The sequence below is a fragment of the Crocodylus siamensis genome, chromosome 4 (assembly GCF_052110815.1).
Source record: "Crocodylus siamensis isolate JL-2025a chromosome 4, ASM5211081v1, whole genome shotgun sequence".
Classification (NCBI taxonomy): domain Eukaryota; kingdom Metazoa; phylum Chordata; order Crocodylia; family Crocodylidae; genus Crocodylus; species Crocodylus siamensis.
This window is the reverse complement of record NC_143398.1, coordinates 167721328-167744536: the sequence shown is the minus strand read 5'-3', so window position 1 is coordinate 167744536 and position 23209 is coordinate 167721328. Positions and strand designations below refer to the sequence as shown.

General features: G+C 43.9%; 1 protein-coding gene across 6 annotated transcripts in view; it reads right to left on the bottom strand.

Moving 5' to 3' along the window:
- Window positions 1–23209, bottom strand: part of ADAM23 (ADAM metallopeptidase domain 23) — a 206767-nt gene that overhangs the window by 103875 nt on the left and 79683 nt on the right. For all 6 annotated transcript variants that reach the window (XR_016441987.1, XM_090044822.1, XM_090044819.1 and 3 more), the window contains exons 5-9: window positions 10314–10396; window positions 9187–9250; window positions 3049–3121; window positions 2306–2385; window positions 1017–1082 (exon numbers count right to left, since the gene is read on the bottom strand). Coding sequence is in view for 5 of the 6 variants with exons in the window: in XM_090044822.1 (XP_089900948.1) it covers window positions 1017–1082; window positions 2306–2385; window positions 3049–3121; window positions 9187–9250; window positions 10314–10396 (366 nt within the window). In the remaining variant the exon portion in view is untranslated. The remainder of the gene's footprint in view (window positions 1–1016; window positions 1083–2305; window positions 2386–3048; window positions 3122–9186; window positions 9251–10313; window positions 10397–23209) is intronic.

Here is a 23209-nt window from a genome sequence, read left to right as displayed (position 1 = left end):
ATTAGCTGGTTTAATTTTTTGTTTTCCTTTTTTTCCACATTTCTCCTCCAGGTAAAGAATAAAGAAGAAAAGGATTCTTTATAAATGTCAAACAACTTGCTTAATTCCCAATTTCATTATCCCATCTATTTATAAGCATGGATTTACCTGAAAAAATAGAGACTGTTTAACATGCATGCCTTGCTGGCCAAAAGTCAAAGTTAATTACTTTTAAGTTTAGTCTTACTAGACTTTATTACTTCCTTTATTCTTTCCAAGATAGGTTTTTATTTCTTTTTTAGAATCTTACAAGTTAACAACATATTAATTTTATATGTACAATTGATGTATATATTGTAGAGTAAGGTTTTTAAAATGTTCTAAAAACATGAGGTACTGTAAAAATCTCAGTTATCACTGAAATTTGTTGTTGTGATGGTCTACAGTTTGTTTTGCAGCATCACTTTAGGAAGAGATGATGTATAAACTGTTCTACCTCAGAAGTAGTCCTGGAGGTATTGTGCCTTAAGTCCTTGGAGGCATGTTATCACCTCCTTCTTTTGTCTTTGATTTGTAAGAAGTACATTTTTAGAGAATAAAAAGAATGCAGATTACTTCTCATTTTGCACCTGGCTACCTAATCTTGTCATTGAAAGTGGAAGTGGAATCTCTGACTCTAACCACCCCAAAAATGTATGCTAGTGGGTTCATCTACACATTCATTAATATGTCTTTGCACATTAAGTTTAGTACCTCTAATATGAGATACTACATAATGGCACATTAGCCCATGCTAAAGGTGAACAGGTTTTTTTGTGACAATGTGCAGTAGACTAATTCTACTGCACATCAGGGCATTAGTATGATTTTTGCCATGATGCACTATTACGCAGTAGAATAGGTTACTGCACATTACGGCATCTCATGTAGACGCACCCGTTGTGGAGGTACTCAGATACAAATACACAAACCAAGACAGAATGAATGAAGCCTGAGCTCTAATTACATTAATAGGAAGAATGTCTTTGTATCCTTACCATTTTATGGTCATTTACAATCATGAGCTCCAAATATTTCATCTCGTCCAAAACACCACGAGATGCCTGTTGAATTTAAAAATTCACAGTGAGAAATGACATTATGTGACAGCGAGTGAGAGAGGAATTTTGAAAATTGACCTATCTAGTAGCAGTGGAAGAGCCAAGTTTGTGTTCCTCATTGGATTCAATGGAAATATGCACACAAATGTTACTCAATGGGTGCATCTAGATGTGATGCTACTGCGCAGTAGTAATGAGGTACTGTGCAGTAAGCGTCACCAGGCAACCATGCTGGGATGCTACTGCACAACAACACCAGTTACTACACAGTCATTTAGTACTTGGTTATGTAAGTACTAAATAACCATTTAGTAACAATTGCGTAGTGGGCATCTCATATAGATGTACCCAGTGTGAATGAGGCTGTAAAGAGCAGGTTCAGATCGTAAAAGGACAAACAGTCATAATTCCACTGACTTCAAAGGAGTCACAGTGATTTACATCAGCAGATGAGCTGAATCATTTCAATTGGAATAAGTTAATAGAAAATCTTTTTGTCTGGGGTTTACAGGAAAAGCTACTCTTGCCATAATATTTGGTATTTTTGAAAGACCCAAAAATAATTTAAAACATGAGTATCCTGGGCTCTATTGTGCTATTTACTACATATTTTAAATGGGTGGCTCTTCAAATTTCCATAAATCTGGAAAATGGCATGAAAAAATGGATCTCATTTGGGTATAAATTAACTTCAATAAAAATTAGAGACCCACATGCAGAGTGAACCACAGAGGTATAGATAAAATATATTCTAAACAGATATATCTATAGTGATTATAACATACGTGGGTCTACCTGTGTTTATTTTCTTTAAACAACCCAATTTTCAATTGCACATTTGTGGCTTGTGTCTCTGGATAAATTACTTAATGAGCTACACACACATAAAAAAGATTATCTACAATATAATCAGACTTCATTCAGAGTTTTGCCCACAACAGTTTAAGCTTGTAAGGATCACTGAACTTTCAATTCTACTTTGACTGTCAAATTTCTATTTATACTATATGTGGTAATGCTGTCACTATAAACTGCTACCATCTACTTTGTTGTGCACATTCAGTTTAATTCAAATATGTCAACATACGTATAATGTATGAAGAACATCTATTTTCAACTTTCCGGAAAGTCAAAAGGTAGTTTTCTGATGAGGACACAGTCACATATAATTAAATAATTTTAAAATATACGCAACACTGCAGGGTATAAGTTAGTGCCAAACTTACACTCACAGCCCTCTTTCTTCTCCTTCTCCTCAACCACTGTAATTCAGGTAAGAAGGGCCATTCGGAACTAGAGTCAGCCTCTGTGGTAAACAAAACATTCAAATAATTCACAATTTTTTCAGAAGAACATATAATTAATTATAAATATGAAAACTGTGCACAGAAATACATATAGCAGTCTGGGATGGCAAAATTTAAGGTTAAATGTTTTGTGATGTTCTAAGAACACTCCAAAGTATTTGAAAACATGATTTAGAAATCCTTGTGATGTGGACATTAAATCCAATACAAAACAGATGAAGACCACCAAACTCACAAATATTCTTTCTTAAAAGTTAAATGAAAAGTGTTCTTTAAAACCCATAACTTTTAACTATCCCACATGTCATGGATTTAGATTAAAACTAAACATGCATTATATAGGGAGCTGAAGGGGCTGAGACCTCTTTGGTATAAAAATTGCAGCTGATAAAAGTATTAATAATGAAATCAACTGTTATCTACTAAAAGAAAACTAAACAGAAGTTTTGACAGGCAAAAACATTTTCAATTTAATTTTGACTATTCTGACATTCAATTGCGTGATTATCAACTCGATATAAAAATGTCATGTTAACGTTTTCAGACTATTCTAAAAGTTCAGTGGTTCAATATAAACTCAGTTAACCTGAAGTCTGTACTGTTAATATTACAACAGAAATTACTGCCATTACTGAAAAATGTACAATGTAAATGTTACATACCAAGGTCCTTTAGTTGCTTAGAGGTTTGTGCTCCTACAGTTCTCTGAATGATGTGTGGCCTACCTGTGCTTTTCTGAAACAAACAGTATGTGAAACCATTTTCATCTTTATAACAAATGAAAAGCAGGATTGACATTTTTTTTTTTCTGGAAAAAGAACAAGAATTAATGGTATCCAGTGATGGTACCAAGTTAGGCTCCCCACTTATGTTGTGTATTATGCAATTACCAGGTTAGTTGCACAATTAATTTAGATTGCCTAGATGTGCAAATTAATTATCATGGCTTAAACAGGCCCAACTAGATATGAAGTTACAGCTGGAAAATGTGTAATAACTTTATAACTGGCTTCTATCAAGCTTTAATTTGCAAATGCAGCCAATGTCCCTATGGCTGGGAGCCCTGTAAGCTGATGTGGGTTGCAGCTGCGGGGGCACCCCATGCACCCCTGTGCCTGGGAGATTGCAGTTGAGGAGGTGGTCCAGCCACAGGGGTGCCTGGGGAACCCCCACAGCTGGGATACCGCCTCAACTGAGGTTTCCCAGCCATGGGGACCGTTGGGGCATCCCCACAGGTGGCATGGCAGAAAGCACAACAGTATGGAGCATGCATCAGATCCTATCATACCTTTAAAGTACTTGCCCAGGAAACGAAGACCTGCGTCCAATCCCTTGACAACCATTTGACAACCACTCAAACACGTTTCTAGTTTCCCCCAAAAAAACTTTAGGTGGAAGCTAAGCATCTATCTGCTCAAACTGAGGCAGTTCTGGATATACACAGGACTGCAAGCATAAGTGCCCCAAAGAACTTGCAGGGTGAATGAGAAGCCACAAAGAGTTTTAGGTGCTTCTAGTTTTAGCAACTGAGCAGAAGTTTTTTAGCTGCCAATTTTGGACTTAGGTGGTCAAAAAACATTTACATCCTGTTTTCAGACCCATCAGGATATGAACAAATATATATTTTAGCCACTTTAAAAGGGGAAGGGGATTAGAAGCATGGAGCAGTTGTTAAGGTGTAATTTATATCCTCAGGCACCTGTAGCAATACAAGTGAGTTAAATTACTTTGACTCTGACCCATGAACGGCATGTGCTCCTGGCAGCTGGTGGGATATGGCTCCGCTGGTGGCAGCAGGAGAACGGCGGCAGTGAGCAGGGAGCTCCTGCAGATGCCATCAGCGGTGGGGGGGGCACCACAGGCAGCGGCCAGGGGCAATTGTGGACCTATTTGTGGTGGTGTCGGCGGCAGGGTGGCAAGTGGTGACGCCCACAGGGGGTGCACCGCCATGCTCAGGGGATGTACGTGCTCCTGTCTGCACCCCCTACATGTTGCCCCTAGTCTGACCCTGGATGAAATAGTTAAGGTTTACTCCATTTGTACTGCTACAGGATCATGCAAATGTAACAGCTACATCATAACAGCGTGTATCAGTGTCCTCTGATATGGCACCCTGGGATTCCTTACGATCCTTTTAAGAGTGATGCACAATAGTAGGTGTGCAACTAACTCCACAACATTCACAAGATAAACCTAAAGATTTCAAATAGGAATCAATAATACCAAAAACATTTGACCTTCTGTGGTCCTTGTGAGTTCTTTGCAGCAGAGGAATTTTTCTATTATTTTTCTGCAGTCAAAAAACAAGTGAAAACTAAGAGCTGGCATTTTCCAAGAAGTGCCTTGAGTCTAATAAGAGGTGTTTTGAGTCTAAAAGAGTTGAGAATCACTTATAAAGAATCCTGCTCTTCCACCATCATCAAGATAAAGACATGCCTGGTATACTCAGTGGGTGCATCTACACATTCAATAATATGCTGTACTTACTGCGCATTAAGTTTAGTACTTGCATAACCAAGTACTAAATTAATGCACAGTACCTAGTGCTACTGTGCAGAATTAGGCTACTGAGCAGTTAGCGTCTCATGTAGACACACTCAGTATGGATTACAAAGACTAACTTCCTAACTGCACTGAAATGCAATAGATTGAATCAGTGGGTCTCAACCTTTTTATACTCAAGACGCTCCTTGGAAAATGCTCTCTCTTACCTTACAATAGTTTTTTGACTACAGAAAAATAACAGAAATTCTTCTGCTGCAAAGAACTCAGAAAGACCGTAACAGATCAGAATGTTTCGATATTATGAACTCCTATTGGAAATCTCTGGGTTTACCTTGTGAATCATGTGGAAGTATTCGCACACCTAAAAGTACTAATATTGCATGGCACTCTTGAAAGGTTCTCACAGCACCCCAGGGTGCTGAGGTACCAGGGTTGAGAATCATTGGATTAAGTAGTAAGATCCATGTCTCTTTCAACATGATTACTGCACAGTGTATTAAATCTTAAATAGTCCAATATAGGAAAATATGTTGGAGTTTTCTCCTTTTTAAGGACTGATGTACCTCAAAATACCACATTTTAACAGAAATCCCCTCTCTTCTGTCACTTCCTCAGCTGAGTTAGCCAATGCAAAGAAATGCTTTTCAAAGGGAAAAATGTCATTTCTGTGCAACTCCCATATGTTTGTGTTGAACACTGAAGTAATAAAACAAAAATCCAAATAATGAAATGCATACAGTAAATAGAAAGTAGTTTCATATAGTCCCTTCCATACTTAAACTATCCCATAGTTGTTAACTAAGCAATGAGTGTGATAGTAATTATATATTTTAGACACCTTAGGTATTATGCACAAAGAATGATATTTTGAACAGCAAAGCTGCATTGAAGAGTCTAGCTTGCTCTGCATTAGTTGGATGGATATCCAAGTTACCTGCTATCTGAGGAACTCACCTTCAGAATAGCTAGTTCAAACCCACACGTAATAGGGCTAACAGAAACGTGGTGGGATTTGTCCCATGACTGGGCAGTTAGCTTTAGGGGCTATAGGCTTTACAGGAGGGATAGAGAAGGAAGGAAAGGTGGGGGTGTGGCGCTCTATGTCAAGGAGCACTACACATCCTCTGCCAGCAGAATGGGGTTAGACGAAGGGCAGGCTGAAGTGCTCTGGGTCAAGATTCAAGGGGGCTGTGGGGAGAGCGATTTGACAGTGGAAGTCTACTACAGACCCCCCAACCAAGGGGAGGAGCTGGACTGGGAATTTTCGGGCCAGCTTGCAGAGGCACTTGAGGCAAGGGATGTAGTGGTCATGGGTGATTTTAATTACCCGGACATCTGCTGGGAGGAACAGTCAGCCAGGATGGACCATTCCAGGAGGTTCCTGGCTGAGATACAGGACCTCCATTTAATTCAGGAGGTCCACAGTCCCACCAGAGGAAATGCCCTGTTGGACCTGGTCCTGGCCACAGGTGATGACCCGGTAAGGGGCCTCCAGGTTCTTGACCACCTGGGCGATAGCGATCATCGCTTGCTGAAATTCACCATCCAGCGCAGGGTGTCAAGGGCCTGCAGCAAGATGGTAGCCCTAGACTTTAGGAGGGCCAACTTCAACAAGTTGAGGAGACTAGTGGGAGAGGCACTGGGGTCCTTGAGGGCAGGGGAACTCAGTGTCCAGGACGAGTGGTCGTTCCTTAAGGAAACGATACTCAGGGCCCAAGGGGTGTCCATCCCAACAAGAAGCAAGGGGGGCAAGAGTGCCCGAAAGCCCCCCTGGCTCAACAAGGGCATCCGGGAATGCCTGATTGCCAAAAAGGCAGCGTACACCCAGTGGAAGGGGGGTGCTATCTCCAAAGAGGAGTATACCTCCTCTGCTCGGGCCTGTAGGGGGGCTGTCAGGAAAGCTAAGGCGGATATAGAACTAGGAATAGCATCCAAGATCAAGGATAATAAAAAGTCCTTTTTCAAATATATAGGGAGGATGAAGAAGGCATCGGGTAATGTGGGGCCCCTACAATATACGCTGGGCAATCTGGTGGTTGTGCCAGAGGAGAAAGAAGACCTCTTTAACCAATTCTTCACCTCCGTTTTCTTGTGCAGGGACCTGGACTTCCCTGCTGTGATGCAAGACAGACTCGAGGGGAACGCCTCCAGACCTCAGGCTGGGGAGGACTGGGTTAGAAAGCTTCTGGAGGGGCTGGACGTGTTCAAGTCAGCGGGTCCAGATGCTCTCTACCCCAGGGTGTTGAGGGAGCTAGCTGGGGTTATTGCAGGGCCCTTGGCATGGCTTTACGAGTGTTTGTGGTGCTTGGGCCAGGTGCCAGATGATTGGAAGATAGCTAACGTGGTCCCCACCTTCAAAAAAGGGAAGAGAGAGGACCCAGGCAACTATAGGCCCATCAGTCTTACCTCAATCCTAGGGAAACTCTTTGAGAAGATCCTCAAGGAGCACATCTGTGATGGGCTGGCTTCAGGGATGATGCTCAAGGGCAACCAGCATGGTTTCATTAGGGGCAGGTCATGTCAGACCAACCTGATTGCCTTTTATGATCAGGTCACAAAGGCAATGGATGCAAGTGTCGCTGTGGACGTAGTCTTTCTAGACTTCAGCAAGGCCTTTGACACCGTCTCCCACCCCATCCTCATTAAAAAACTAGGTGACTGTAGCATTGATGCCTACACAGTCAGATGGATTCCAGACTGGCTCAAGGGTCGTACTCAGAAGGTGGTGGTGGACGGGTCATATTCGACCTGGGGAGAAGTGGGCAGCGGAGTCCCCCAGGGCTCGGTCCTTGGGCCTGCGCTGTTCAATTTCTTCATCAGCGATTTGGACGATGGGGTGAAAAGCAACCTGTTTAAATTTGCTGATGATACCAAAATCTGGGGTGAGGTGAACACGCTAGTAGGGAGGGAAAGATTTCAGCAAGATCTGGATAGGTTACAGGAGTGGGCTAACATAAACAGGATGCGTTTCAATACTGACAAGTGCAGGGTGCTGCACTTAGGCAGTAGAAACCAGCAGCACACTTACAGAATGGGAAACTCCCTTCTTGAGAGCACAGAGGCAGAAAGGGACCTTGGAGTCATTACTGACTCCAAGATGAACATGGACTGACAATGCGAGGTCACGGTTGGCAGGGCTAACCAGACCTTGTCGTGCATCCACAGGTGCATCTCAAGTACAGCCAAGGAGGTGATCCTCCCCTTCTATGCAACTCTGGTCAGGCCACAGCTGGAGTACTGCATCCAGTTCTATGCGCCTCAATTCAGGAGGGATGTGGACAACATTGAGAGAGAGACTGCAGGACCTGAACCTGTTCAGCCTTCGCAAGAGAAGGCTGAAGGGGGACCTGGTGACTGTCTATAAACTCACTAGAGGGGGACCAGAAGGGTTTGGGAGAGACCTTGTTTCCCCCTGGCATAACAAGGAATAATGGACACAAGTTCTGGAGAGTAGGTTTAGATTAGACATCCGCAAGAACTACTTCACAGTTAAGGCGGCTAGGAGCTGGAACTAACCTTCAAGGGAAGTGGTGCTGGCTCCTACCCTGGTGGTCTTTAAGAAGAGGCTTGATGCCTACCTGGCTGGACTCACTTGAGTCCAGTTTTTCTCCCGCCCAGGCGGCGGGTTGGACTTGAAGATCTACAAGGTCCCTTCCGACCCTTCTTCTATGATTCTATGATAATGTACTTGGAAAATATCCAAACAGGCATTTCATTTTGGTCATTATAAGTAATTTTACTGAGAAAAATATTCTTGTCCAAACACTTCTTTTCCAAAATTCCATCTAGGCACATTAATTTTACACTACCCATAAAAAAAAAACCCTACTTTTTTCTCTATCTTGAATCTGAAGTATCGGCGTTAAAAGATGAGGCTGCTGTCCTCCTGGAGGAGGATCTCTGAATGGTCTACATATCTTCTTAATTGCAAGGAAAAACAGAATTCAGTCCAAGTTACCCTGATAGACACATGGTCAGCTTTCAACCAAAAGCAAATTTCACATATAGTTGGCATTTAACTACAGAATACAATTTTATATAAAAGAAGCCTTGTTCCAGTTGGGAAATAATTTGGCAAGTATTCTCTGTGGCAATGAAATATTACTCTAATAATCATTAATTATCTATAATTGCAAATTACCTGCAAGAAACAAATTCAAAGCAGGTACTCAGAAGAGTATTTTTATTATTTTATATGAATGAACCCGCTAATACAATTATTTATTATTCATTTCCAATATGCTATTGAGGTAACACTACCAAACCAAGAATCAGACAGTTCAAAAGACACTTACTGAACTATGGGTTAGATCCTTTGGTTCTATCAAGTACACATAAGTACTATCTTCAAATATGCCACTAAAATAAGAGAAAGAAAAAAAAGTAGAAATTTAGGAACATTACAGCAACCGAGAAATAATTTAAACTGAACAAATAGTTTGGGGTAAAAGTATTCCACCTTCAGGCCTGGCAAAAAGTTGTTATAAAATAAATCCACCACTGTATCTTGCAAGATATAGTAGTAATGCACTTGAGCAAAATGAGTTTTGTATTTTTCAGTGTACTTGATAATGGCACACGTGATAATAATGAAGAGTAAAGATTTAGAGAATGGCTTTCCTAGCACACCAGTTAATCTCAGAAAATAAACACAGATGTGTTTCCTACACAATCAGCAAAGAACTCTACTGATAAACTACAATCTTACTTTATACCCCAACCAAAAAACCCCCCAACAGATTAATTTTTCCAAATTATATCTATATACCTAAGTAATCACAGTAATATCAAAAGAATCACAATAAGGACTGATATGTGATTCTTGTCCACGCTTTTAATCTCTTATTGACTGAAGAACCTTAATGAACACATTTTTTTCCTATTTACAATTTGCAAAGGTTTCACCCATGAGAAACAAAAATCTTTAATTCCACTGGTGTTCAAAAATGGCTTAATTGTAGTGGTAAAGCCTGGTTGGCTTTAAAGCCAGCCTCTGTACAATATAATCTGTAAAAGCTTCCTCACGTTGTCCTACCAATGGCACCTCAGTCCTGTTTCACGACATTTCTGTCTGATCTCCTGTGAGGAAGACACTATAGGACACTGCAAAACTAAAAGAAAACAGAAAAATCATTCTGGAGATACAGAGAAGCCATCAATCAAAAGTCAGGGTGGAGGGCATAACTAGTCTAAAAATGTGTGTCTTAGCTGATCGTGGTAAGTAAGAAACCAGCATAAAATGCTCTAGGACCACTAAAGCACTACAAGCTGTTCTTTAGCTGAGATTACACAGCCTGTATTTCTGAATGACAAAATGCTTGAGCACTTGGGGAGTTTCAGTTTGTCTCATGTTAACAGGTGAGACCCAAGAGCAGCAATCAGGTAACAGAGTTGCTTTTAAGAAATGAAGACTTGCACTTACTGGAGGCCATTGCATGTTGAAAGGGCAACTTTGGAGATCTTGATACCTCTAATGTTCCCATGATAATAACAGTGCTCTCCGCCCTAAGGATGTTAAAGAAAAAATAAACAATTACTTTCAGACATTTCCCTTACACTGGAATAACTAACTGATCCTTTGCTGATGAAGAAATTTGGGTAAGAGCCTAATTCAGGGGTGGGCAAAATACAGCGTGCAGGCTGAATCCAGCCTGCCAAATTATTTTACCTGGCCCATGGCTGCTCCTCTGAAGGAGAACTGTATCTGACCCATGGCTGCCCTGGAATTCGGTGCCTTTGTTCTTCTCCCTTCCTCATACCAGCCTGCTGCAGCAGCAGCAGTAACTCACTCCCCTCCCTGGCTAGCCCGTGTTGTCCCACCTCCCCAATGTACATCCAAAGCAGGGAGCATGGAGCTCCTGGCTACGCTTCTGACCCTGACAAATGGAATCTCAGGTAAGGTTCTTCCTGCTGGGGGGAGGAGGTGCAGAGGGAAGAAGGCCAGGGCCTGGTAGGAGTACAGGTGCCGCTAACACAGTGGCATGCCATGTTCCTGCGCAAAGCTGCACCACGTAGCCTCAGCTGGAACAGCTGGCATGGTTCCTGCCCAACCCTGGCTTGGTTTCTGCCTGACCCTAAGTCCCCAGTACTTGCCTGGGTTGGACAGGAATGGCACCAGCTGCACCTACATGGTCCATCGTGGCATGCAGGAACACAGAGCAGCACTGGCTTGGTCACTTGCTGGGGACACAGGTGCTGACTCGGAGCAGGGGAGGGGTTACAGGGAGAAGGGGGCCAGGAGCCACAGGTCATTCAGGCCCAGTTGGGCTGGTGCCACACTGTGTTTCCCCTACTTCTCCCTGCACTTCTTTCCTCACCCCAAATCTCTGGCACGCAGCTGAGTTAGGCAGGAACTGTACCAGCTGCACCCACATGGCCTGAGACAATGCACGGGAATTCAGCACAGCACAAGTTCAGCCTCATGCCAGGGACTCCAGGCAGGGGAAGGGGTGAGAGAGAAGAGAGGAACAAAGATTAGTTCCCCTAATCACAGTTCTTTCTGCCTTTAGATCAGGGGTGGGCAATTATTTGGGCTGGAAGGCCACATAGGAAGTTTGGGTGAGCTGTTGCAGGATGTGGGGGGTGCTGACCTGGTCCACAACAGCTCACCCAAACTCCCTAAGTGGCCCTCCAGCCAAAATAATTGGCCTAATTCAGGGATCAGCAACCCCTAGCATGCATACTAGAGCATGGCACAAGAGGTCATTTTGCTCAGCACACCACAGCTACCCAGGCTCTGGGCAGCTGCTGCCAGCCATGGAGCTGAGCTGCTCACAGAAGGTGATGGGGAACAAGCCCTGATACAAGCAGCCTAGGCTCTGTGGAGGCCAGCAGCTACCCAGAGCTTAGGTTGGGTACAGCAGGCAGCCAGGAGGCTGCAAACAGCTGTACTGGGGTCCAGAGCCTTGGAACTGGCTCCATGGCAGTGACAAGTGCATGTGTACCTCCAGGCAGATGGCAGGGGAAGAGACCAGGGTTGCATTGATCCTGGCCCCTCCCCTGACATCCACCCAGAGGCGCATGTGCACCTGCCACTAACAATGAGGATTGGGCCCCTCATGGCTTCCCTGCCGTCTACCTCTGCCATGCTAAGGGGAGGCATGGGTCGAGGTTGGGGTGTTTTTGGTACTCAGCCCAAAAACATTGCCCATGGTCTAATTGCTACATTAGCAGTCTTCTGATCACCAAGTCTTCTGATTGTTAACAAGAGGGCCTGTGCTGAGCAAAACTTACTTATATATGAACAGAGAGAAGTAGTTAGGCATGTTTGCTTGAAGTCAGGCAGAAGGCAGGTAAAGACACACCTTACAGACTAACTAAATTTAGTAATTCTTTTGCGGGTAGTGTAAATTTAGTTAATCTATAAGGTGCATTTCTACCCTGCCTTTTGCCTCATTTATATATGGCTCCCATAGCAGAGACTAGTTTTCATTTTGTTAATCTATAAAAGGGTTGTCAAATAATCCAGCCCTTTGCTGGACTGGTCTACAAAAAATGCACTGGGACTGACTGCCTGCGCTGCATACAGTGCCTGCAGCACTGGGTCCAGCCCACATGCCATATGCAACAGGTGCCAGCAATGCTTTGGCTTCCACTGCACAGTTCACAGGACAGACTTGGTGCTGCATGCAGGACAGGGGGTCAGTCCTGGGTGCAGACTGCAGGCAGTGTCTTGCTGGACAGGCCCTGCTTGCTGGCTCAGGGACCAGTCCAGATCAGGCTCCAAGCCACCTATGCATGCCAGAGCTAGCACACAGGGTTGGTCCAGCAGGGTGTCCAATGCAACCATGCCACATATTCCTCATGCTGCATGCAGTGCTGGGTCCAGCCTATACATCATGTACAGAGTAAGCCCCAGGGCTAGCATGTGCTGCACACGGGGCATGGACTCAACCAGTCACACATACTGTACTCAGGACAGGGAACCAGCACAGGGTGTGTGCTCAATGCAGCTCCTTACAGGACCAATCCTGTTTACCAGCTCTGGCATGGCCCTGAAGCCAGTGTGCAAAGCTGATCTGGTGCAGGCATCACAAGACAGTGTGTGCAGTACCAGGTCCAGCCCATGTCACATGCAGAGCATAGCACCAGCATCAGTGAGTACCTTATGCAATGTGTGGATTTGGTCCAGAGACCAATGGGTCAGATCTGGCCAGCAGGCTATGTTTGGCCTATAAGTACCTTGCTTTCTGCCTTATTTATGCATGGCTTCCATACATAGCAGAGGTTGTTTTCCTTTCTTAAAGTAACAATGTTTTTAATTATGTTGTTCTTTAAAGAACAGTAATTCTCTAAAAACTGACTCGGTGGAAATGGCATCATGGGGATCCAGGAGTATCACAGTATATCAATAATTTTCAGATTAAAACTGTTGAAATTACATGCAAAATTTTGTTTGCCCTGGGTTTGGCTACAAAAAATTCTGCCTGGAATCCTAAAACCAAGCTTATTATTGTTTTCCTAAAAATCAATGTCAATAAAACTATTTTGTGACTCGAATTTAGTTAGTAACACTGTTGATGATGTACAAGACAGAGACAGCCCAGCTAAATCATCTAAAACTGTTAACTGCACTATGCCATAATACAAATGTTCCTTTTTTGCAAAAGTAGATATTTTCTAAATACATACAAGCAACAGATCATTTGAATAAAGGGGCTGTTTTTACATACCAGCCTTCAATTTTCAAAAGACCCAGCTTTTACTTACAGCTCTTTATTTAAAGAGCCAAAAGTGCATTAGGAACTTTAGTGACAGATAAAAATGTGAAGACCATACCCCAGAGAACTTACAGAGTAAGACTCAAAAGCAACTTAGACACATAAGACCATGTCTATCTTGACATAAAGTGCACATTTAAGCTCACACTGGAGTACAAATCATGACCAGGCCTGTCCACATCTACACACAACTACCAGCACAAACATTCCACCCAACGGAGTACACTAGTTATGTTAGTACTGTTCATACATCATGCTAGAGTGTATATCTCACTGCTCTATGTAGTCCAGGTTCTCTCTCATCTAGTATGATGAAACACTTCTAGTAAGTGGCTGGGGCAGGAAGAAGGCACAGAAGGGAGGGACCAGCCTAACACTGCCATCAACCAAGCTAAACCCAGGTCCTCGTGCACTCACTCCCCATAGTTAGAACCTCTGGAAACAGGCATGGGAAGGAGGGACCTGTCCACTGTCCCCGCTGCCCCTGGTTGACCTAGGCATGGAAGGAGCCCCAGGGCTAATTCTAACCTGCTCCAGCCAGGGGCTGTGTGCAACAGCTGTGAAGAGTCCCAGACTCAGCAGGAGATGAGCAGCACAGGTGAGGCACCCCTTCTTGTGCCTGCTCCCTGCCTGATCCCTCCTGCTTTACCCCAGTAGCCTGGGGGCTCCAACTGCAAGATGCAGCTCCACAGGGTGGAGGACTCCACCAGAAGTGGTGGCAATGGGCAGATACCTGCTACCTTCTTCCTGCCTCTCCCCTTCCTGTTTAGTCCTGCAAGTCTAGGGACTCCAGCTGCAGGGAGCAACTGCACAGGTTGCTGTGCTTGGCTGATAATAACAGTGGTGGCAGACAGGTTCCCTCTTCTTGCAACTACTCCCTGACTGGCCCTTCCCTGAAGGACTGGGGTGTCCCCACTGGCCTGGGGATGGAAAGTTTACTAGACTACACAGGAGAAAGGAGGTGTGACCACACCACCCAGAATTCACCCATGGTTCTGCTCCAAAAGAATGAGCACTGACAAGTGAGACAACAGTGTTTTGCAGGGATGGGATGACCAGCTGTGGCGTCAGACCTCTTGGATGAAGAGGCTGAATTTCCTGGATGTCTACAAGGAGCTTGCCCTGTCCTACATCAGTAGTTAATGCTGAGGGAGTTGTTACCAGTACAAAAATAGGAAACAATTTCAGTCTGGAAGTTGGCAACCCCAGAGGGCTATAGCTCTATGACAAAAAAAAAAATTACGTGGGGGTTATTGAGATAAAGATTTGCAAAGTCATAGGGAGACATCTTTATCTTTGTGCTGTCATTTGGGATAGTCATTGGGACAACCCCAAAATTATAAATGGTTTTCAGAGAATGGGGTTTCTAAACAGCGCCGGGACATAACCTGATGATGGTCTAATCTCCCCATGGAGCCAAAGAGTACACCATCTGCCGTGGATACTCATCCCTGTTTTTGCTGACGGAAAATGGGAAGGTTTATGCACAGTAATGCTGGCAGCACAGGCAGGGTTTATAATGCCAGTATCTTGAGATAATTGGGTGTTTACAAATGTGGCCTTTCAGAAGTCTCATTTCTACACACACACAAAAAAAGAAAAAAACATTATTAAAGGGGTATATGGTCCACCTCCATTCTAGGAAACCCTACCTACCTACTTCATCAGCCATAACTGATAAATCCATATACAGAGAACTACAGGTAGCACAGGGCTTTAGCCAAATTTTAAGCACGTGTTTGGTGGCTAACAGGTAGCTCAAGCTGCTTTCAGAGCTGCTAGGGTGCCAGTGTTCCCAATGTCATGTGCGCATTTGTGAAGCCAAAGGCAAGTCATTCATAGTGAGTGGCATAGTGAGTGCTTATCAGCACTTCAAGGATGTCATCCACAGCAGAAGTCTTCCAATTTACTTGTTCACGCCCTGGATCAGCAAGAGAATGGGAAAGTAGGGGTTGTCCTCTGCATCTACACCACTGTCATATGTCCTTGGTGATACAAGCAAGGCTTGTATCAGCTTTGCACTTTTCACACTGATTTTTCCTTGACCTCCCCATCTTGACTAGTAGCCTACAAACACATTGCATAATGGTACATTATCCCTTTTACATATTTACTGTGGTTATATGAAAATATTTTGCAACATGGAACATTTCCAGTTTCTTAGAGTGATTGACGGTGTACTGTCAGAAGAAGCCAGGAGTAGGGTATACTCAGGCTTCACTATACATTAATGTAGCTGTTGGTCACATCTGGCATCTACATGCTCATGGTGCTGTGGTGTGGGAGGAGAATCATGTTCTAGCTTGACTCTGTTTTCCACCAAGAATTGAAAACTTCCAGTGGGCATGCAGCCCAAAACCTTTTCTGTAGAATCAAAGTTCAGTTTACAATAAGTCAATTGCTTGATGCAGAAAGGAACTACATATACAGGCTGTCAACAGAAGAGGTTTTGGACAGTACTGCTATGCTATCATTGGAACCAGACAGAAGGGCATAAACAAATACACATTTGCAGCAGTTTCAAAGGGGGATGGGGATGGGACAGACATTGCTGCTGCTGTTATTCTGGAACCATTAGGCAGCACCAGCCTGTAGAGATATAAGTGAGCTAAATCACTTCAACTTTTATTATAGATGAAGCGAGGTTACACTTCTGCTACACTTGCACTGCTACGGAATCATGACAGGGGTTCCTGGTTTTCTCTGTTTAAAAAACACATCTCTGATAAAAAACTGTGCATTCTCTGATTAAAACCCCCAAAACCACAATTAAAATGAAATGCCACTATATGTATAAGTATCAATTGAACACAATAGTTTTTTGATATATTTACAAATTTTAAAGCAATTTGGAAGTCTACCCGTGCCTCAACCACTACAATAAAATAATTTCTAAGTACCTATAAATTTTGGCATTTGATTTTGGGTATATCATGGAAAATCAGAGCTCCCCTTGCCCCCTTTGCTCACTAGGATACAGATCCATGCCCCTCACTCCCAAAACACCCTGCTGGTGCCCCTCACTCCCAACCGACAGCCCCCTGCCTGAGGGGGTCCCTCAGCTGCCAGGGCTACAAGGCCAAGGACCTGGGTCTGCAGGCCCTGCCCGCTGCCTCCCCCATGGGCAGCACAGAGTAGAGCACACTGGGGGGAGGGCAGGTGTGCACTGCCTACTGTGCGTTCAGGCTCTCCACCCTGCTGCCCTCCTCTCAACGGGTGGGACCCAGTGCAGCAGGGCAGAGCAGGGCTGAGTGGAGAAGCTCCTTGCCACTGACAGCCCTGCACCGCCCTGGCAAAGTGCTGCCTGGCAACAAGGGGCACAACTCCACACACTGCCCCCGTTGCTGCCGGGCAAGTAAGTATTTTTCTCAGGGTTGGAGGCATAAAGTAATAGGAGCTGCCTCCAGTTCAGCTATTCACCACGTTAGCCACCCCACCCCATACTTTCTAAGGACAACTTGTAGATTCTTCAGCACACAACATTGCCCAAGCGATGTACATAGCCCACGAGGTGGTCCTTGGACACCTTGCCAGTCCTTCAGCCTAGTAGGGCTAAATGTGTTTGGCCAACATAGCCACAAACAGGCCTTAGAGATTTCTGGTTCTTCTTCCAATCTGGCTGCTTCATGCCCCCAAAAAGTAGCTCCTCAATTCTACCAGGGCAAACCTCTCACACTCCCAACACAACCCTATGCAGATTCATTTCCTCCCTAGACAGACCTTTGTTTAACCTGCAAATCCCGAGCATTTGCAGTTTTCATTCCACACAGACTGAGAACTAGTCTGGCTCGATCAGCTAGGACTTGAGATTCAGAAACTAGGCAGAGCCAAATGTGAGGGGCCAAACCCATTAGGTTTGGTCCCAATGTACCCTAACATGCACTGACAGGACTAGAACCTTCACAAAATGCAGCTGCATGTCTTTTCTTTTAAAACACAGTGACAGAAGACGTAACAGCATTCTAATATTGTAAAAGCCTTAATCTGTCTGTCTGCTTGTAATGCTTTATTCGTGCTCTGATTGGCTGACAAACAGCCAAACAGAGGGTGAAAAAACATTCGGACAGGTAGCAGCATACCCCCATGATGGCAGGGACACAGTGGACAGAGGAGGGTGATGCGAGGCCAGCCCAGCTGGCCTCGCCCCCCCCCCCCCCCCACTCCCTACAGGTGGTGACGAAGGAGGAGGAGGGGCCAAGGCCACCAGAGCTAGCCTTGCCCCGCCCCCTTGCTCTGTGGAGGTGACGGTGCAGGGGAAAGCAGAGTTAGGATGCTACGTGGTGGGGGGGGAAGTGGCCACCAGTGCTGGCCTCAGCCTGCCCCTCCCTGCACTTCCATCATCGCCGCCTGCAGGGCCAACATGGGCTGATGCTGCAGCAGTGGAGGGGGAGTGGGCCTGATGCAGGCAGGGGTGGGGGAGGAGGAGCAGGCATGTCGTGGCAGTGGTGGTGGCAGTGGAGGAGTGGGCCTGGCCCCAGGCCTGATGCAGGCAGAGGAGGTTGTGAAGGAGCAAGCCACAGTGGGGGGAGATGCTGGCCCACCGTGGCAGTGTGGGGGGAGCAGTGGGCCTGGCCTGACGTGACAGCAGTGGGGGAGAGCAGGAGCAAGCCTCCTCCCCCACCACCCCTCCCCTGTGTTGGCTTGAAGCCCGTTCCTCCTGTCCACCCACTGCTGCTAGGGCGGCCCGGGCCCGCTGCTCGCCTCACCTGCTGCAGTGGCCTCCCTTCTCCCCACCCTTTGGCCCAGTCTTCCCCTGCATCAGGCCTGGGCCCACTCCTCCCCTCCCCCCGCCACTGCAGGAGTGGGCCCAGGGCCCAAGCAGCAGGAAGGAAGGGTGTAGCAGGCCCAGAAAGGGCTCCATCCCCACCCACTCCCCCTGGTCATTCTTGACGGGCAGTTGGCTAGTCTTTCACATAACTGCCTAGTGAGTAAAGCACTTGCCCATAAAATGAGAGACCCTGCTCAGCTAGAAGGGGTTCAAATCCACATTGCTTATCATCTAAGAGAGTGCTCTACCCACCAACCTGAAACTTGCAGTGGAGGGTGAATTTGTCTGTGACAGGGGTGGGCAATTATTTTAGCTGGAAGGCCACTTAACGACTTTTGATTCGCTGTTGAGGGCTGTAGGGTAACCCTGACTCTTGACAAGTGCCCCGCTCCCTGATCGCCATCTTGGGACCAGAAGTCCCACCCCAACCCCTGACCTTAGCCACCAAAAGTCCCCACCCTCCACCCCTGAAAGACTCCTTTTGGGAGGCAGGTTTGCCATCTTGGAACCAGAAAAAAAAATCATATACTAAAAAATCATACATCTACTATTACATAATTTAATTCTATTTCAAAAAATATTTTTGTCCTGATTTACATGTGTTTGCATAGTGTATACAGAGGTGATTGCATAATAGCTCAAAATAAAGTCTTACTCTTGTATACTGTACATGGGGGATGTTGGGGGGTCATGAAGGGGTGTTGGGGGACGGGAGTGCCCCCCCCACTAAACTGTGAGAGGTATGGTGTCAGTCACAGGTCAGTGAGTAAAGAAATGTCTCATTCACAGAGTGGGTGAACAACCCCCACTACTGGCAGCAGCAGCAGCATGCAGCAGCAGCAGCACGTGGCAGGCTTTTGGGGTGCTCCTCGCCCACTGCAGGCAGAGTTCCTCAATGCCACACAGCTCTGGCTGAATCCATGAGCTGCACGTGACTGCACAGAGCCGGACTGGCCTGACTTGCTCGCATGCCTCTTCAAAACAGATCAGGCTGGCTCCATGCCAGTACATGGGACTCCTAACACTGCAGGCAGGAGCCACACCCAGTTGGGCCAGGCCAGCTCCTTGCCTCCACATGGGGCTTCCAGCACTCCAGTGGGAAGCCTCACATGTAGGCACAAAGCCCACCCATCCTGAAGGTGTGAGAACTGGGAGCTGCATGGAGTCATGCACGATTGGGTCAGGCAGGCTCCATGCCTCCACGTGCAGCTCTCCACTGGAGTGCTGGAAGCCCTATGTGGGGGTGCAGAGCCAACCCAGCCTAGCCCAATGTCATACGGCTCCTGCCATGCTCCTCCTGCTAGCATGGAGCCAGCCTGGTCCAGCTCAAAGGCTCATGCCAGTGGGACAAGCGGGCTCTGTGCTGCCCATTGCAGCTCCCAGGATTCAGCCAGAGCCACATGCTGCCAGGGAGGCTCTGCCTGTGACAAACCAGGAGTGCCTTCAATGGCCCACCACCTGCTGCTGCTGCCAGCAATGGGGGTTGTGCACCTACTCTGTGAATGAGACTTTTTATGCATTAACCAGTGACTAAGCCCATACCTGTTCCACAGTACCAAAAATAAATTGTGTGAAGGCTGATTCTGCCTGACTCATTTGGGGGAGCCGGGAAAGGAAATATGGCCTACATAAAAGAAAGGCAAAAAACTGAGCAACCTTCAGTATTGAAATAATTTATTTTAAGAGACTATCAAATAAACTTAGGAGTAAAAGAGAAAACTATCTCCAAGTAGCAGAACAACATAAAATATGAAACATGTGGAAGATAGAACAAAAGTATCACCAAATCAAAATGGCAAATATTATCAAACTGTTCTTCAAAGTGTCAAAAAATGTATACAATTTTGGTTACAACATATTAATGATCCAGATACAAGATATTCATTTTCAAACCATCAATTTCTTGTTTCAAGGTAAGGCCATTTTAAAATGCTGTATTCCTTAGTCATTTTTATACAGCTAAGCTATACCACTTCTCATGCATATTTTGATTTTCCTCCTGTTCCCTAATCCCTTCTATTTAATTTCTATACACAGTGGAAGTAGAGCAGCACAAGGGTATTAATAATTTTCATTCTGACTATACATAATCAAGCTTCTATAAAAAAAAAAAAAAAGGAAAATCTCCAGAGTACCCTATGTATTCTGTATTTCAGGCAATTGCACACATACCAACAAATTACTAGAACAAAATCTAAATCCATTATCTCTATACTGATAGGCTTAAAATCTAATTCTATCCTTATTTCTGGATAGGAGAATTACTAATCCGAAAATACCATGAGCCATTGAGGGATAATTTGCTGGGACTGTTAAGAGTCTTAAGGAACTGCCCATTGTGAAAAAGGATGGTAAATCTTACACCATGTGAATAGTTTAATGCAGTAAACAAGTAGAGTGCATTTATTTTTTATTATTAGAAATCTGGCAGCAAGAGCAAGATTAGGAATGATTCAAGCCGTACTTATTCAGAAAGAATATACTAATCCCACTCTAAAAATTTCAAGAGCCTAAACACAGGAGAAAGTATTTAAAATTTAGAAATTTCTTAATATCAGATACTTAGCTGTCATGGGCCAGTGGGGCACCACTGATGTCAACAGAGCTTTATCAGTTAAGGGCCCAGTCTTTAATATCTGCCAACAATCCCAGCTAAAGTCAAGGCAAAAATGTGCTGGCAATAGTTTTATTGAAAAAGTTGCAGTATAGTACAGCTGTATTATACACACATCATTTACTACATATACTATTCAACCTCAAAACATTTTCACTAAAATTTTGTATGCCAGTTGGATTCAAACCAGCACAATTAGTTTTTAGTCTCATCATTTCCTCCATTATTCTAATCTATCATACAGTATGAGGAATCATTATGCTTTTAATTAAATATTTTAATTAAATATTAACACCAGCATCATATTAATTTTGTATTTGTATTTATTATTTATTCTTTCATTTAAAATCTAAACAGATATAGAACAGGCTTTATTGTGCACAATTAGGTTCATGTATTCTAACATGAAGTCAAGTTCAGTCATGACACTATTTACTCAAACATGCAACATGCAATGGTCCAACTTCTGTGGAGAGCTTCCAGAACCAACCCTACTTGAACAATTCCTTTTAACAGCTAAACTTTTTAAACCTTTCTTACACACAGCTTCATAAACATTATTCATGTTAGTAAGTGATACACATTTTCTTCCTAGATGCTTTCACTCCTATAAATATATCATATTTCTAGAAAGAGGAAGACTTATCAAGATTTCACTCTTCTAAATTCAGAGAAACAGTTTACTACTTACCTGTATCTAAAAAAAAGTAAACAGATTTTAAAACCCTAAGAAATGTCCCTTGCTTGATTCTCCTCCAGAATAAATTCTTTGTATTTTTTCTAAACATGTGTTAATGATGCCTCTTGTGAATTATATGACCTCAAGAGCCCTATTAGCGTTTCTAAATCAATTGACTCAGAAAATATCCCCTAGGAAGTTTGGATCAAGTTACTGCAGCATACAAAGGTGGCCCATTTGCTGAGTCTAAAGTTCTAATATAATCCTCCAGTCAGACTCATGATTCAGCAACCGCACTGCTCAATGCTGGTGCTGCAGCATACAATTGCTTGAGTTTGTGGAAATGCCAGAAGGAATTGTTTTCTTGCTTCATTTAGCATTTTTGCTTGCTCTCCTGAGTACTGAGTCTTAATGAAATGAAGCAAATCCCTTCATATGTCGCAAGACACTTTGCCCATTGGAAAAAATTATGTACTGAAACACTTGCAATAAATTATTTTAAATTTTGCACACATGCAATATTTGGACTCTGAGATTCTCAATAATAAAGGTCATAACAATCAACCACACATAGAATGAACTTCGCCTTGGACTTGAAATGATCTATTGAAGACCTGCCTTACACTCAAAAGCTTGTCTAAACTTAATCCCAAGCATATATTTGGTCCAATAAAAGCTATGACCCCAAAAAACCTTGCCTATTGGATTTGAGGGCATAAATGGAACTGATGTGTTGCACTGGGCATAAATGGGATTGATGTGTTGCACTGGTCTTTTTTTGCCCTCTGACTTCCACATATAAGTAGGGGTCTACTGAATTCACAGTTTCGCAGTTTTTGTGGAAACCACAAAAAACCCAGCTTTATATGTGATCATCAGGAAACTGCACTGGCCACTATTCATATAATACATTGTTTTAGAATGCCCCAGTGCTTACTGCAACCCAAGGACAACATAACAGACACTGTAGCCATAAATCATGTGATTGAAAGTTACTGTCCGCTAGTAACGTAGACAAAGTGAAGGCACCAGTCAGTGAGGTGAAAACGTTTCTATTAAGGTTAGCATTAATAAGTATTTCCAAACTTTTTGCAGAATGCTACATATAATAATAAATTATGATGATATGTTATAATTTGTATACAGTATGAATCGTATTTATATTTAAATTTCATATTTAGATTTATAATAATATGATAAATTATATGATATAATTTACTTCTCGTGTAATTTACTATTAAATTATATGGTATATGCCTCTCTGCCAATCAGCGGCGAGAGGTTAGGCTATAGGGAAACGCACATGAAATCTGCACCGTGATCAAGCCACAAAAACTCCTTTGTCTTGTCAGGAGTTAAGTAGACCCCACATATAAGGGCTCACCATTTCTACTGTTGTCTGGCATTTGTAGCAACTGTAAAATTCCACGACCCCAGTCAGTTTAAAGAAGAAAATTTTGCCCCTTGAAAACATATTTCATATCATTGCCTCTGTATCTGCTTTTTCTCATTCTAGTACTTGAGCAATCTTTGTTAT